Below are 13,080 nucleotides of genomic sequence, written 5' to 3'. Positions count from 1 at the left end.
GGGGGAGGAGGGGGTCGCCCCGGCAGGTTCCCACAGTGGTTGGGGGGACTAAGTTCGGAGAAGGGAGATGCTCAGGAGCCTGGCACTTGACCGGCCAGACCCAGGGGAAATGAGGAATATGGCCCAGGGAACAGCTCTGTGACTGGACAGGAAGGGAAAGGTGCCAAAGCGAGATGCGGCTGGGCACACGTCACGCGGTGATAGGTGTGTTTCTGGCTGCTAACTCTTTCTCTCCAGAAAGCCCTAGAGCCTGAAATGAGCCCTCCCTAAAGCCTTCTCCCCTTTCCGTTCTGGGTGCCGGGCCACAGAAGGAGGAGAGGCCGCCATCCCCTATCATCGAAGTGGACAACCTGGAGGACTTTGTGCTGCGGCCGGCTCCTCAGGGGGTGACCATCAAGTGTCGGGTCACTCGAGACAAGAAGGGGATGGACCGGGGCCTCTATCCTACATATTACCTGCACCTGGACAACGAGAAAAAGGCAAGCAGTGAGGTCCCAGCCTATTAGACTGCGGATTATCCCTCCCAGGGGAGCGGGGCAAGCCCCTCGCTCAGAGTGAGAGCTCAGTGGGGAACAGTTTTCACACGAGAGTTTTTGCACAATTTTTCCCATCCTGAAATGAGGCGAAAAGTCCCCGTCTCAGAAAACACGGTGAGCCTATGATCATCTCAGCCAGCATCAATCGAAGTGTTCCTTTTTGAGAAGTTCGAAATGTTGAATTTCCACTTGGACCTTGTAACTTGGTTTTTAACCTGGTGTTAGTTGAATTGACAAAAGGAAAAGTCATTTTGAATCGTAAAGTGAACGGTTTTGTTCTGGACCTGTGGAATCGGCCATCCTGGCAGCCTCAGCATGTTTCAAAAGTTCTTCGAATCGGGAGATTGGTTGAAACCGACCTTAGCTCGGGCAGGAAAAACGTTTTTTTGGAAAATTCCCGACCAGCTCTACTCAGGACACTTAAAGCCGGACAAAGCACTTGAAAATATACTATAGAGATGAACACTGGCCTAATGGGTCAGAAGCATCCCTAGCGTAAGCCTGAGGCAGTCACTGCAGTTACACCAAGGCTGAGTTTGTCCCAATGAGTCTGTCCCATCTCTACCTCCTGATATTCCATGGTGGTTTCCCCTCTTTGCTCCAGACTGAGAGCAGTGTTACGAACCCATGCAGCTGTGCCTGCGTACTGATGGGAGAAGGGTGACTGTCAGCACTCCTATTCAATTCAGGCCCACTGTGTCTGCCCGAAGATGCACATCTCCCAGGAGCTGATGCCCCATTTCCAATGGTGATGCTGTTTCAGTGGCGCAGTTTTCACGCTGCTCCTGGAGTAGGGCTGCAGCTTGCGATCTGAAATGCGTTCGTCCGCTGATTGATCTGTTCCCTTCCGTCCATATTCCCACAATCCCTCTTGGGAGATACCCCAGGCTCTTTACATCCAGTGCAATTCTGTCGCTCTACAAGTGCAGTTAGAAAGCCCTAGCCACAGGGGGTACGTCTACACTGCAAAGAAAAACCCATGGCTGGCCAGGTGACTTGGGCTCAGGCTGCGGGGCTGTTCCATTGCTGTGTAGACTTTGGGGCCCTTCCACCTCACAAATCCTGTGTAGACATATCCTGAGAGCCCAAGTCAATTGACCCAGGCTCTGAGACTCTGCACCATGGGTTTTTCTTTGCTGCGTAGATATACCCAGTGTGTGAATACAAGGCCCGGCATAGAACCGAACTCCCCAGGCAGGGTCAGTGCTTAGCCAGTGTCTTTGAGAGTGTCTCCTTTTGGGAGACCCATAAGATGTCATCACAATCACAGCCCGGGGACATTGGGCCGCCACCCTCTCCTCTTGTGGCATGGTGTTCTGCTGCAACGTGGGTCACGTAAATGTCACAAGACTGGCACTCACAAGCTTGTCCTATTGCACAAGCCAGAATGTCCGAGAGGCCTAGAGCCACCGTCCCCAGAGACTTTAAAAAGACCCCCCGAGGAAGGTAAGGATCCATGGAAATCTAAGTCTCAGACATGAGTCTAGCAGTTAGTCTGGAACATGGTGAGCTCCCTAGTCATTCCCATCTCTTGTGGCAGTGGGTCTAGGCCCAGCTCCTGTGAAAGCTGCCTCCTGCGCTCCGAGCTTCTCCTATGTGTTGACAGTTTCATTGTTCCAGGGAAGGCAACTGTCACAGGTGGTGGTGGTCATGGAGACAGAGACAGGCGATTTCTATGGTAGCCAAGGCCACTCACCAAGGGGGCTTTGAATATCAGGACAGTGGCCTTGTACTGAGCTCTGTATTTACTAGGGAGGTAGTGCACTGCATGTTGTATTCCCAGCAGCCTGTTAGCAAGCAGCTTGAGTGTTTTGTGCCTGGTAGAGCTTCTTCAAGGTGTGCGGCTTCAGTCCTACGTACTGTGAGTTGCAAAAATTGAGCATCCCCCGCTCAGCCCCTGTAATCCAGCCCCCTCCTTCCTGTCTCCGACAGGTGTTCCTGCTGGCTGGTCGGAAGCGGAAAAAAAGCAAGACCTCGAACTACCTGATTTCCATCGATCCCACTGATTTGTCCCGAGGCGGAGAGAACTTCATTGGGAAGCTGAGGTACGAGAAAAGCTGTGGCACCGGGCAACACTGAGTCCTGGGCCACCTCCCATTTCCAGGAGTCCAGAGCAAATTCCCAGCAGGTGACAGTGCCAGGGAGTGAAGTGAGAATAGCCGCTATATTGCAGCTTCTGCCCTGTACATCTGGAATCATGCCAGCCTAGGTCTCCTGCTGCCTGGGCTATTTCCTGCGGCTCTGAAGCCCGATCTGCTGGGATTTGTGTAAAATCGTGGTTTAGCAAACGCTGCCGCACAGTGAAGTGAATGTTGGGAGGGACGGGGTGCTTGCACATCTAGGTCACGGGTTCAGATCCCACCCTGGTCGGTAATGAGTGAAAGTGGTCACCAACCGAGGTGGCCTGCATGCAGGGATTTGGTGGGTCCCGATCCTGTTCTCCGGGGACAGTTGTTCATATAATGAAAAGGGCCTTCGTACTTGACACGAATCAGACCCCGGGCTGGCAGCCTCAGCGGAGCATCCAGGGACGGTCTGGGCCATTGGGACAGAACTCGTATCTCGGCCCTAGAGGGGTCCGTTCAGAGCAGGATGGGCCCATGGTGGGTGCAGTGTGAGAGCAGCCAGCCCTGTCCCACCCTGGTCTGTCCCTGCTGCAGAGATACAGGGAGGACTCCAGTCTCCAGGACTGTCCATCTGGCTCCTTTCACTGGCACTAAATTGATGTCTAAAAGCTATCAGGAAACAGTGGGCAAGGGGTGATCCTTCCACCCCTGCTCCCTCACTTCCCGGGCTCAGGTGCAGTTTCCTCTTGTACATACCCTCCTTCCTACACGGAGATGTGGCCCACACTGCACCATTCAGATTTCTCCCCCTCCCCCCCACTGTGCCTACTGTGCAGGCCCCGCACTGATACTGCACGTAGGGTGGAAACTGGTCCTTCGATGGCTGACGTGGGGAGAACATGTCCCCCATGGACATGGGGAACGGGTCTTACACTGAATCCCTCAGATGGAGGAATGAGTCCCTCACAATTCAGCCCCCAAAAGAAAACTGTTGGAGGGAGGGGACCCAAGATTGGTGCGCATGTTGTTTAGGTTGTTGCTTCCCACTGCAGCCCATCTGAGTCATTCTGACTTTGTAGCTGGGGGTCACAGCTTTTCTGGCTGGAACTGGAGCCTCCTGTTACTAGATCTGGCTTCCGGACTGGTGCTGGGGGGGCAGGGAGGGGAGAACTGGCTCGTTCGGTTCTTTCGGAAGGAGAGAGAGGTCACCTCTTGACAGTGCTTTCAGCGGGGAGGAGTCCTGCACATCCCAGCAGCCTTCGCTGCGGGCCTGAGGCGTTCACTGTGGTCTGTTGGAGCAGGGAGTGGGAGGTAGCTGTGTGTATGGCAGTTCAGAGACGGGTTCCACCCTACGAGCACCCTACCCTGTCACATAAATGACAGGATGTTAGCTCAGAGCAGGTCAGTGGATATCGGAGGCTGGCTACCTCCGGCATAGGCTAAGCACAGAGCTGCCCAGGGAGCCAAGACCTGTTCTACCTGCAGAGTTGCACCAGTTTACCTTAGGCTAGGTCTACACTACCCGCCTGAATCGGCGGGTAGAAATCGACCTCTCGGGGATCGATTTATCGCGTCCCGTCAGGACGCGACAATTGATCCCCGAATCGACGCTCTTACTCCACCAGCGAAGGTGGGAGTAAGAGCCGTCGACGGGAAGCCGCTGAGGTCGATTTTGCCGCCGTCCTCACAGCGGGGTAAGTCGGCTGTGATACGTCGAATTCAGCTACGCTATTCGCGTAGCTGAATTTGCGTATCTTAAATCGACCCCCCCCTGTAGTGAAGACGTAGCCTAAAGGTGTGATTGTAAACTGGTTTCGTTATACCAGCGCAACTCTGTGTGTGGACGCTCTTCGGTCAATGCAAACCTGTCTTCTTACATCGGGTTAGCGTGAGTGAGTAACTTTGCAGGTGCAAGTTACAGAGAGAACCAGTTTAAACCCATATAAGAGTGTCCACTTGAGACTTTGCATCCCTTTTTGAACCCTTTTAAATTAATCCAGTGCAATTTCTGTGCACAGACAAGCCCCTACTTATATGGGGGTGTAGCAGGACTAGTGCAGAGGCCACGGGAATCACCCACAAACTGGCCAGTGTCTGTGACATGCTATTCTCCCGCTGCAGACGGTTTTGTTTCTGCTCAGTTGTGTGTAGCAGGCACCTATCCAGAATCTTACCGACAATGCCCCTCAAAGCACGACAGCCCTGGTGTAAAGGAATCTGGGATGCATTTGCAGTTAGGAGACCTGCTCGGTTGCTGCGTTGGTGAAAAGGGTCATTGGGAAGCACGGTGGGATTGGGACCCCCAAGTCCCCTCCTTACTAGATCCAGCCCCACTTGGCTATCCAGGGAAATGCCAGCAATCTACACAAATGTGCTAGGCAAACTGATGGGTGCGATGGATCAGGGGAGCCGTGCGCAAGGGGCAGCTGGGTCTGGAGGAAGCTAGGGAGCACTTCCATGCCTTGGGGTCTCATGTGGCCGTACAGAGCCTGGCCTGGTGCAGGTTGTTCCCTGTGCAGGATACAGCCCATGCCCCTCCCACCTCCCCATTAATCAGGTGCTTGTCAGTAAGTGACTGTCCTTGACAGACTCTGGTGGAGGAGAGCTGCTCCTGTCACTCCCTGCGGAGAGATTTGGGCTTTTGGGACCACTGCAAAGACCCCACGTCCCCTCCTGTTTCCTCCCTTTGATTGTGCTGCTGTGGGGCATCTGCTGAGATACCCTGGTGCCCCGGAGACCCCTTTCATAGCAGCACAGAGAGTAACCTAAGGAAGGGCAAATAGAGGATCAGAAGAGGGGTGACGGTGCCACATACACCCCCTCCCCCAGGTCCTCAGCCTGATTTCTGTCTTTCGTTGTAGATCCAATTTAATGGGGACTAAGTTTACTGTGTTTGATAACGGTGTGAACCCCGACAGAGCAAATGCCGACTGGTCGAACGTGCGACAGGAGCTGTCAGCCGTCGTGTATGTAAGTAACAGATGTAGGCTCTTTCCACCCTCCTCCGGTAGAGAGCCGCGCTCGCTGGGCAGCATCCCACAGTGGCTGCCCATGGTCTCAGACTCCTGTGCCCATTGTGATCTGTGCCAGATCGGGAGAGTCCTGGATTCATTGCCAGTAAGCGCGGCTGTCCTGCATCCTGTCCTGGAGAGCGGAGGTCTGTTGATCCACCGGGCGGCGGCGGGGCGAGGTTCTCCCAGCTGCGTGCACATCTGGATGGGAGGTGGGGCAGTGTGGAGCACTGCATATCCCTGTCACGATAGGGAGTCCCAGACGCACGCTGCTGGTACCAGTGGGTCAGGAAACAGCTGCTAAGTCTTGGAGTGGGATGTTTGTTCTCCCTGTTCGGCATGCGTGAGCCTCTGGTGACATACTGGTGAGACCCCTGGGGTTTCTGTTTCAGGAGACAAACGTTTTAGGGTTCAAAGGACCCCGGAAGATGACCGTGATCATCCCTGGAATGAATTCGGACAATGAGCGGGTGCCAATCCGGCCCCGAAACGTAAGTCGGCGCACCAGCCAGCAATGGTGGGAGCAGGACCCCTTTTCCTCCGTGGCATAGCCCACTTCTTAGCAATCCCTAAGGGAGGTGATAGTTCCCCACCCAGGCACTCAGATGCCACGGGGACAGGCACAGTATAAGAACTAGAACAGAATGGCAGAAGCCTACAGCTTGGAGATGATTTAAAGGGGCATGGCCAGCTCCCCTTGATGTCAGGAGTATGGGGGTGTGCAAACATGGTACACAGCGTCATACGGACCCTGCACACCCCGGGAAATAGTCGCAGGGACTCCTAGGGGTAGAAAGACTCGCGCTGCCTCCTGAGCGTGTTTTCTCGCTGGTCCCAGGATAACGACGGGCTGCTTACGAGATGGCAGAACAAGAACATGGACAACCTCATCGAGCTGCACAACAAGGCCCCGGTATGGAATGACGAGACCCAGTCTTACGTCCTGAACTTCCATGGCAGAGTCACCCACGCCTCCGTCAAGAACTTCCAGATCGTGCACGGCAACGATCGTAAGTCCGTAGGGAGAGTCACCCCGCAAGGTCGATTTCCCCAGTCAGGGAGCAGCGTGCAAGACACAGGCGATTCCCGCCAAGGGGGTGGGGATTGTCAGTCCGGAGGAATCTCACGCCATCTCTCCGGGTTAGGTTTTGTGCTTGTGAGCTTCGTTCTGGTCATGGTGAGCAGTGTTATCCTGGGGGAGAGTCGCTGTGTCCATGGGATATGAATGGAAAGCTGATCTGGGCCTTGAATTGGCATCAGATGGGAACTGGGAGGATATGGTGTCCTCAGCAGCTTTTCATGCTGAGGTCAGGAGGTGGGCTGCTGCGGTCTGTCCCCAGAACACAGTCCTGGCGCCCTGCTCTGAGGCTCGCACGTTACTGACGTGGCAGCTACGGTGCTGGGCACGCACCTTACTGAGCACGGTCACTTCATTCGCTCTCTCTGCTCCCCCAGTGTAGGTAGCATCTGAGCCAAAGCGAGTTTCTGCTCCTGATGGTCACAGAGGGTCAGCGGAGTCTGCTCAGCTTCAGGCATCAGCCGGAGAGTCAGACATCCAGTGGTGGGGGCAGAATCTTTACCACGGGGGAGAAGGAACAGTCCCAGCAGGCTGAGTGGGGGGATTGGCAGCTGGAAAGGTCTTGTTCCCACTCGGAAACTTGCAGTCCATTTGATCTGAGAGGAATCCTGGTGGGAGTTTCCGGACCATAATCTCACTTTAAATAAGGGGCTACGCTCTGCAAGGAACCTGCTCGGAGGGAGCGTTAGGCCCATTGCGCGAGCAGAATGGTACCGCTTAGGAGCCTTGCTGCTCACAGCTCTGGGCCCATGGCGGGCCAAATTCCTGCTCTGTGTGGATCGTGCTGGAGTGGAGCACCAGGGGGAGCCAGAGGGCCAGGCAGATTGTACTAGGGGACTGGGGCTACGTGGGTCTGGTGGACAGGGGAACCCGGCCGAAGTTCTGCAGTTCCCCAGCCTGGCTCATGCTGCCTGAGCCTGGAACCTTCGCTGGGCGCGGTTCTAGTGGCAAGGAAACTGTTCTCCTCTGGGCCTTTAAACAAGGGCTCTGCCTTGCCATGCTCCCGGCTTAGCTTCTCGCTGCTGGTCACTGGATGAATAACTAGGATAAGGCCCTAGGACGACGCTGTCCAGAATTCCCCAGCCAGGCCGTCAGTGCCGCTGCTCACTCCTGGTGGGGCCCCCGCTGATGGGGAGAGCTCCCGGAGCAGGTCACTCCACCAGGGCCCCAACCTGGGCCAGCTGGGCCCAAGCCCGGAGCTGGGGGAGGCGGGACATGAGAGGCAGTGAGCACCTCCGCACCGAAACCCATTCGATAAGCTAAGTGTAGAGCCCGGAAAGGATCATGGACCAACTCTAACCCTGGTGTAAGCAAGCCCAGCTCCAACTGATGCCAATAGCTGAGCGCCTGCCTACACCAGCGTTACATGGGCCCCTTTTGTGGTTGGTTTTGAATCCATTGCATCTGAACTCCCCGTATCCCATGTACGATCATAGAGGGAGAAATTATAGGAATTATTTGGGGGCAGTTCTCTGGGCCTGTGCTCTGCTGGAGGTCAGGCTAGATCAGGGGTAGGCAACCTGTGGCACGTGTGCCGAAGGCAGCATGTGAGCTGATTTTCAGTGGCACTCACACTGCCCGGGTCCTAGCCACCAGTCCGGGGGGCTCTGCATTTTAATTTAATTTTAAATGAAGCTTCTTAAACATTTTAAAAACCTTATTTACTTTACATACAACAATAGTTTAGTTATATATTATAGACTTATAGAAAGAGACCTTCTAAAAACGTTAAAATGTATTACTGGTAGGCGAAACCTTAAATTAGAGTGAATAAATGAAGACTCGGCACAGCACTTCTGAAAGGTTGCCGACCCCTGGCCTAGATGATCACCATGATCCCGTCTGGCCTTGGAATCTATGAAAATTCACCTCTGGGCAGAGTCCCAGCGCAACCACTTATGTCCCCCAATATGCACCACGTAAGTCCTCAAAAATCAGGCCTGTGGGGCTTAAAAGAGCTCAGGGCTAAATTTTCAAGCACTCAGCACCCACAAATGGGGCCCGGCACTTTGGGAGCTGAGCTCTTTGGGAAACCTGGCCCCAAGTGGGGGGTGGGGTGGGGTGGTGATGGCCCCTAGGTGTTCAGCAATCCACAGACCTTGTGCAGCCTCTGCTCGGGGGAGTGAGTCTCACACAGAGGCCGAAACAATCCTGTGTTGGCTCCGTTCCGAGGCTGATGCTGGAGACAGAATGACATTTTACTTGGTTGGCTTCATGAGTTGGCTGGATTTGGAAGGTCCCTGAGGATCAGTCAGAGGGTTCGAAGTTCAGACAGCTGACTGCTTGGGGGCTGTCGGGCTCCACCCACCCTGTACCCCAGACTCACGGCAGAGACCACCTGCGAATATCTGAGCGAGGGCAGCTCAGCGGCTTTATGAAGCATGCAAGGCAGCGAGGGACTCTTCTGCCTGTCACCTGTCCAGTCCAATCAGGGGATGTTCGTGTCCAGAGTGTTGGATTACAGGACAGAAAGAACCTGTTGGGGGGCCCCCCGGTTATTTTTACAGATTTCCTGTCACCCTCGCTGGTGTAACAAAAGGAAGCCACGGGAGACGCTGTGGGCTGGGGGAGTGCCACTGCTGTGCTGAGAATGGTCAGGTCAGGAATTCTAGCAAGGGATCAGTTTCCCCTTGGGAGAGGCAGTGTTTGGGGCTCCTGTGTTCTCTTACCCTATCGGCGCTGAGAGGGGAAGGGCTGGTTCTGCTGATTAAATGGCAACACTTATTGTCAGGCAGGTGGCTGAGTTCTGCCCCCACCCTGCTCAGTCCCCTCCTGTCTGCTGGGTTTGACATTTGAGCGAGAGCCCCGCGGCCTTTCAGTCCACCATGGCACGGTGCTTCGCTCAGCCACAGCCTGGGAGCTGGCAGCAGGTGCAGGACCCACACATTCAAACTCGGAGACATGACGCATTGCTTCTTTGGAAGGTCACCTTCGATGTACGAACTGCAGAGGCTGGGTTCAAGCTGAGCCCCTGGGCATTCAGATCCCTAGGGGTACGACTTCAGCCACTGGGAGCTGAAAAACTGAGCTGGAAATGTCATCAGATGGACTTCCTCGTGGGATTTCTGACTGGGCTGCTGGGGGTAACAGCGCAGACAGGAATTCAGAGGTATAAAGGAGCACTTCGTCCAGTGCCTCCTCCTAGTCAAGGATCTCAGAGCTTTGACATGCATTAATGAATCAAGCCTCTCAACCCGTTTAGTTATCCCTGGGTTACCGATGGGGAAACTGATGCAGCTCACGAGGTTCAAAGTGACTGGGAGGGACCAGGACGCTGGAGATCTGAATTCTGTTCTGGGCTCTGCCACAGACTGCATAGCCTTGGGTAGTCTCCTAAGCCAGAGTTTTGGCTGCCTGGCTGGTTCGAGGGTGTGGGGCTTTGACCCTTGGCACTCAGATTAGCCCAGGAACCTGTTCGTGTGCGTGTTTGCGCTGATGGCCTCTTATCTCCTCTCTTTCAGCTGACTACATTGTGATGCAGTTTGGCCGCGTGGCGGACGACGCTTTCACCATGGACTATAACTACCCCATGTGTGCTGTGCAGGCTTTCGCCATTGCCCTGTCCAGCTTTGATGGGAAGCTGGCCTGTGAATAACACGCCTGGGAGCCCTACATCCCTGAGTTGTACTGAGCCTAGGCCAGTCGGAGGGGCAACGTTGCCAGTTGGAATGGCTGAGCTAGGCGGGGGTTTGCCTACAATACGGGGATCTGTGCTGACACTCGAGAACCCGTGAATCACTCTGCGGATGTGAATAACAGCTGGACTGGTGTTACTAATGTTACCTGTCCACATCTGGAGAGTGGAGCTGAATGAGACCAAGTGGAGTCGTTAAATGCAAATACGTATCCACTGATTAGGGTGTAGCAGGTCAGATATCACACAGTCACCGTTCCGTCTTCCTCAGCTTCCACCCTGATGGAAGAGATGGCCCCAAGCACTGCAGAGACACTTTTTTAAGCTATAGTGGGTTGGATCGTTACTGTAGAATACCAGAGTACTCTTTGTACTCTTGTCTCCATTGAGTCTCTGGGTGGTTCAGAACTGGCCACTGATCCCAGACCACAAAGCAGAATTGCTCCCTCTATATATTTAGCAGATGAGCCCGATGGTTGCTCTGACATCATCCTTTCAGGAAGTTCCTCAGAATCCCTGAAATACTTTGTTTTTTAGATTCTGTTTTATATATTGTAGCATTAGGTTTAAACGACACAGGTGGGGGAGCAGGTTGTTTTAATTTGTTTTCTTTGTACTGATAATGGTCAATAAATGAAGAACTGTGGGACAAGTCTCTGTTCATTTAAAAAAATGAAATTGAACTTCGTGCTGGACCAGAGTGCTTTCTGTATCCCCAGAATAGGTACAGCAAGGGAATGGAAGGGTAAGTATCCCTCACATGCACTGTCTAGCCAACGTGATTCCTCCCTCTCCAGGCAGAAGATATATTGGATTCTTAGAGAGCAATACTCTGACCTCTAGCTATGCAGCAGACACGGCTGGTTCATGGAGAGCACCGGTCTGGGATGTACTTGTGAAGGTGCTTCTAACCAGCACCGGGCACAAGCTTCGTCAAGAGCTTACACTGGGCTACAATTTTTGAGAAGTCGTCTGCTTCAGAGATAAAATGTGCTATTTATTATGTATTTTGATGTGCTGAATTCAAATATGACAATTAAAACAACTGGCTACTGTTTCTAAGATATTTAAGTTTTTACATTTTATGTCTATGTATATTGTGTAGATAGTAGAGTTTTAATCATAAATTGTAAACCTAGGTCTTTTCATGTGTTTATGGTTGCTTTACATGATAATATTTCACCTGTCCTGTTTATGGAACACTTTAAAAATCAGCAAAAGGGTTATATAAATAAAATTTATTATGAAACAAAAGGCAAAAAACTATTATGTACATAGTTTAGTCCTATTCAGTGTCTGCTCGGCGCTTCTTGGCTTGTCTCTTGTATTCATTAAATGGAGCATCTCTTGTCACTGTCCAGCAATAGTCTGCAAGCATTGATGGGCTCCATTTGCCCTGATAGCGTTTCTCCATTGTTGCAATGTCCTGGTGAAATTGCTCGCCATGCTCGTCGCTCACTGCTCCGCAGTTCGGTGGAAAAAAATCTAGATGAGAGTGCAAAAAATATCTTTAGTGACATGTTGCAACCAAGGCTTTTGTATGCCTTGAGGAGGTTTTCCACCAACAACCTGTAGTTGTCTGCCTTGTTGTTTCCAAGAAAATTTATTGCCACTAACTGGAAGGCTTTCCATGCCGTCTTTTCCTTGCCACGCAGTGCATGGTCAAATGCATCATCTCGAAGAAGTTCACGAATCTGAGGACCAACAAAGACACCTTCCTTTATCTTAGCTTCACTTAACCTTGGAAATTTTCCACGAAGGTACTTGAAAGCTGCTTGTGTTTTGTCAATGACCTTGACAAAGTTCTTCATCAGACCCAGCTTGATGTGTAAGGGTGGTAACAAAATCTTCCTTGATTCAACAAGTGGTGGATGCTGAACACTTTTCCTCCCAGGCTCCAATGACTGTTGGAGTGGCCAATCTTTCTTGATGTAGTGGGAATCTCTTGCACGACGATCCCTTTCGCAGAGAAAACAGCAGTACTTTGTGTATCCAGTCTGCAGACCAAGCAAGAGAGCAACAACCTTCAAATCGCCACAAAGCTGCCACTGATGTTGGTCATAGTTTATGCACCTCAAAAGTTGTTTCATGTTGTTATAGGTTTCCTTCATATGGACTGCATGACCAACTGGAATTGATGGCAAAACATTGCCATTATGCAGACAGCTTTAAGACTCATCTTCGATGAATCAATGAACAGACTCCACTCATCTGGATCGTGAACGATGTTGAGGGCTGCCATCATACCATCGATGTTGTTGCAGGCTACAAGATCACCTTCCATGAAGAAGAATGGGACAAGATCCTTTTGACGGTCACGGAACATGGAAACCCTAACATCACCTGCCAGGAGATTCCACTGCTGTAGTCTGGAGCCCAACAGCTCTGCCTTACTCTTGGGTAGTTCCAAATCCCTGACAAGGTCATTCAGTTCACCTTGTGTTATGAGGTGTGGTTCAGAGGAGGAGGATGGGAGAAAATGTGGGTCCTGTGACATTGATGGTTCAGGACCAGAAGTTTCATCCTCTTCCTCTTCCTCGTCTGACTCAAGTGAGAATGATTCTGGTGCATCAGGAACCAGCAGTCCTTCTCCATGGGGTACTGGGCGTATAGCTGATGGAATGTTTGGATAATGCACAGTCCACTTTTTCTTCTTTGACACACCTTTCCCAACTGGGGGCACCATGCAGAAGTAACAATTGCTGGTATGATCTGTTGGCTCTCTCCAAATCATTGGCACTGCAAAAGGCATAGA

General features: G+C 52.4%; 1 protein-coding gene across 1 annotated transcript in view; it reads left to right on the top strand.

The window, feature by feature from the left end:
* The window catches only part of TULP1 (TUB like protein 1), an 18,208-nt gene extending 6,871 nt beyond the window's left edge, over positions 1-11,337 (top strand). The window contains 6 exon segments of the mRNA XM_029913348.1: positions 309-479; positions 2,469-2,581; positions 5,464-5,572; positions 6,006-6,104; positions 6,452-6,623; positions 10,153-11,337. Coding sequence (XP_029769208.1) covers positions 309-479; positions 2,469-2,581; positions 5,464-5,572; positions 6,006-6,104; positions 6,452-6,623; positions 10,153-10,286 — 798 coding nt within the window. The 3' untranslated portion in view covers positions 10,287-11,337.
* The last annotated feature ends 1,743 nt before the right edge of the window (positions 11,338-13,080 follow it).

This window comes from Terrapene carolina, unplaced genomic scaffold (genome assembly GCF_002925995.2).
Source record: "Terrapene carolina triunguis isolate 2854851 unplaced genomic scaffold, T_m_triunguis-2.0 Scaffold604, whole genome shotgun sequence".
In the NCBI taxonomy this organism is placed as follows: domain Eukaryota; kingdom Metazoa; phylum Chordata; order Testudines; family Emydidae; genus Terrapene; species Terrapene triunguis.
Note: the sequence above shows the minus strand (reverse complement) of the source record. Positions and strands in the feature narration are given on the sequence as shown.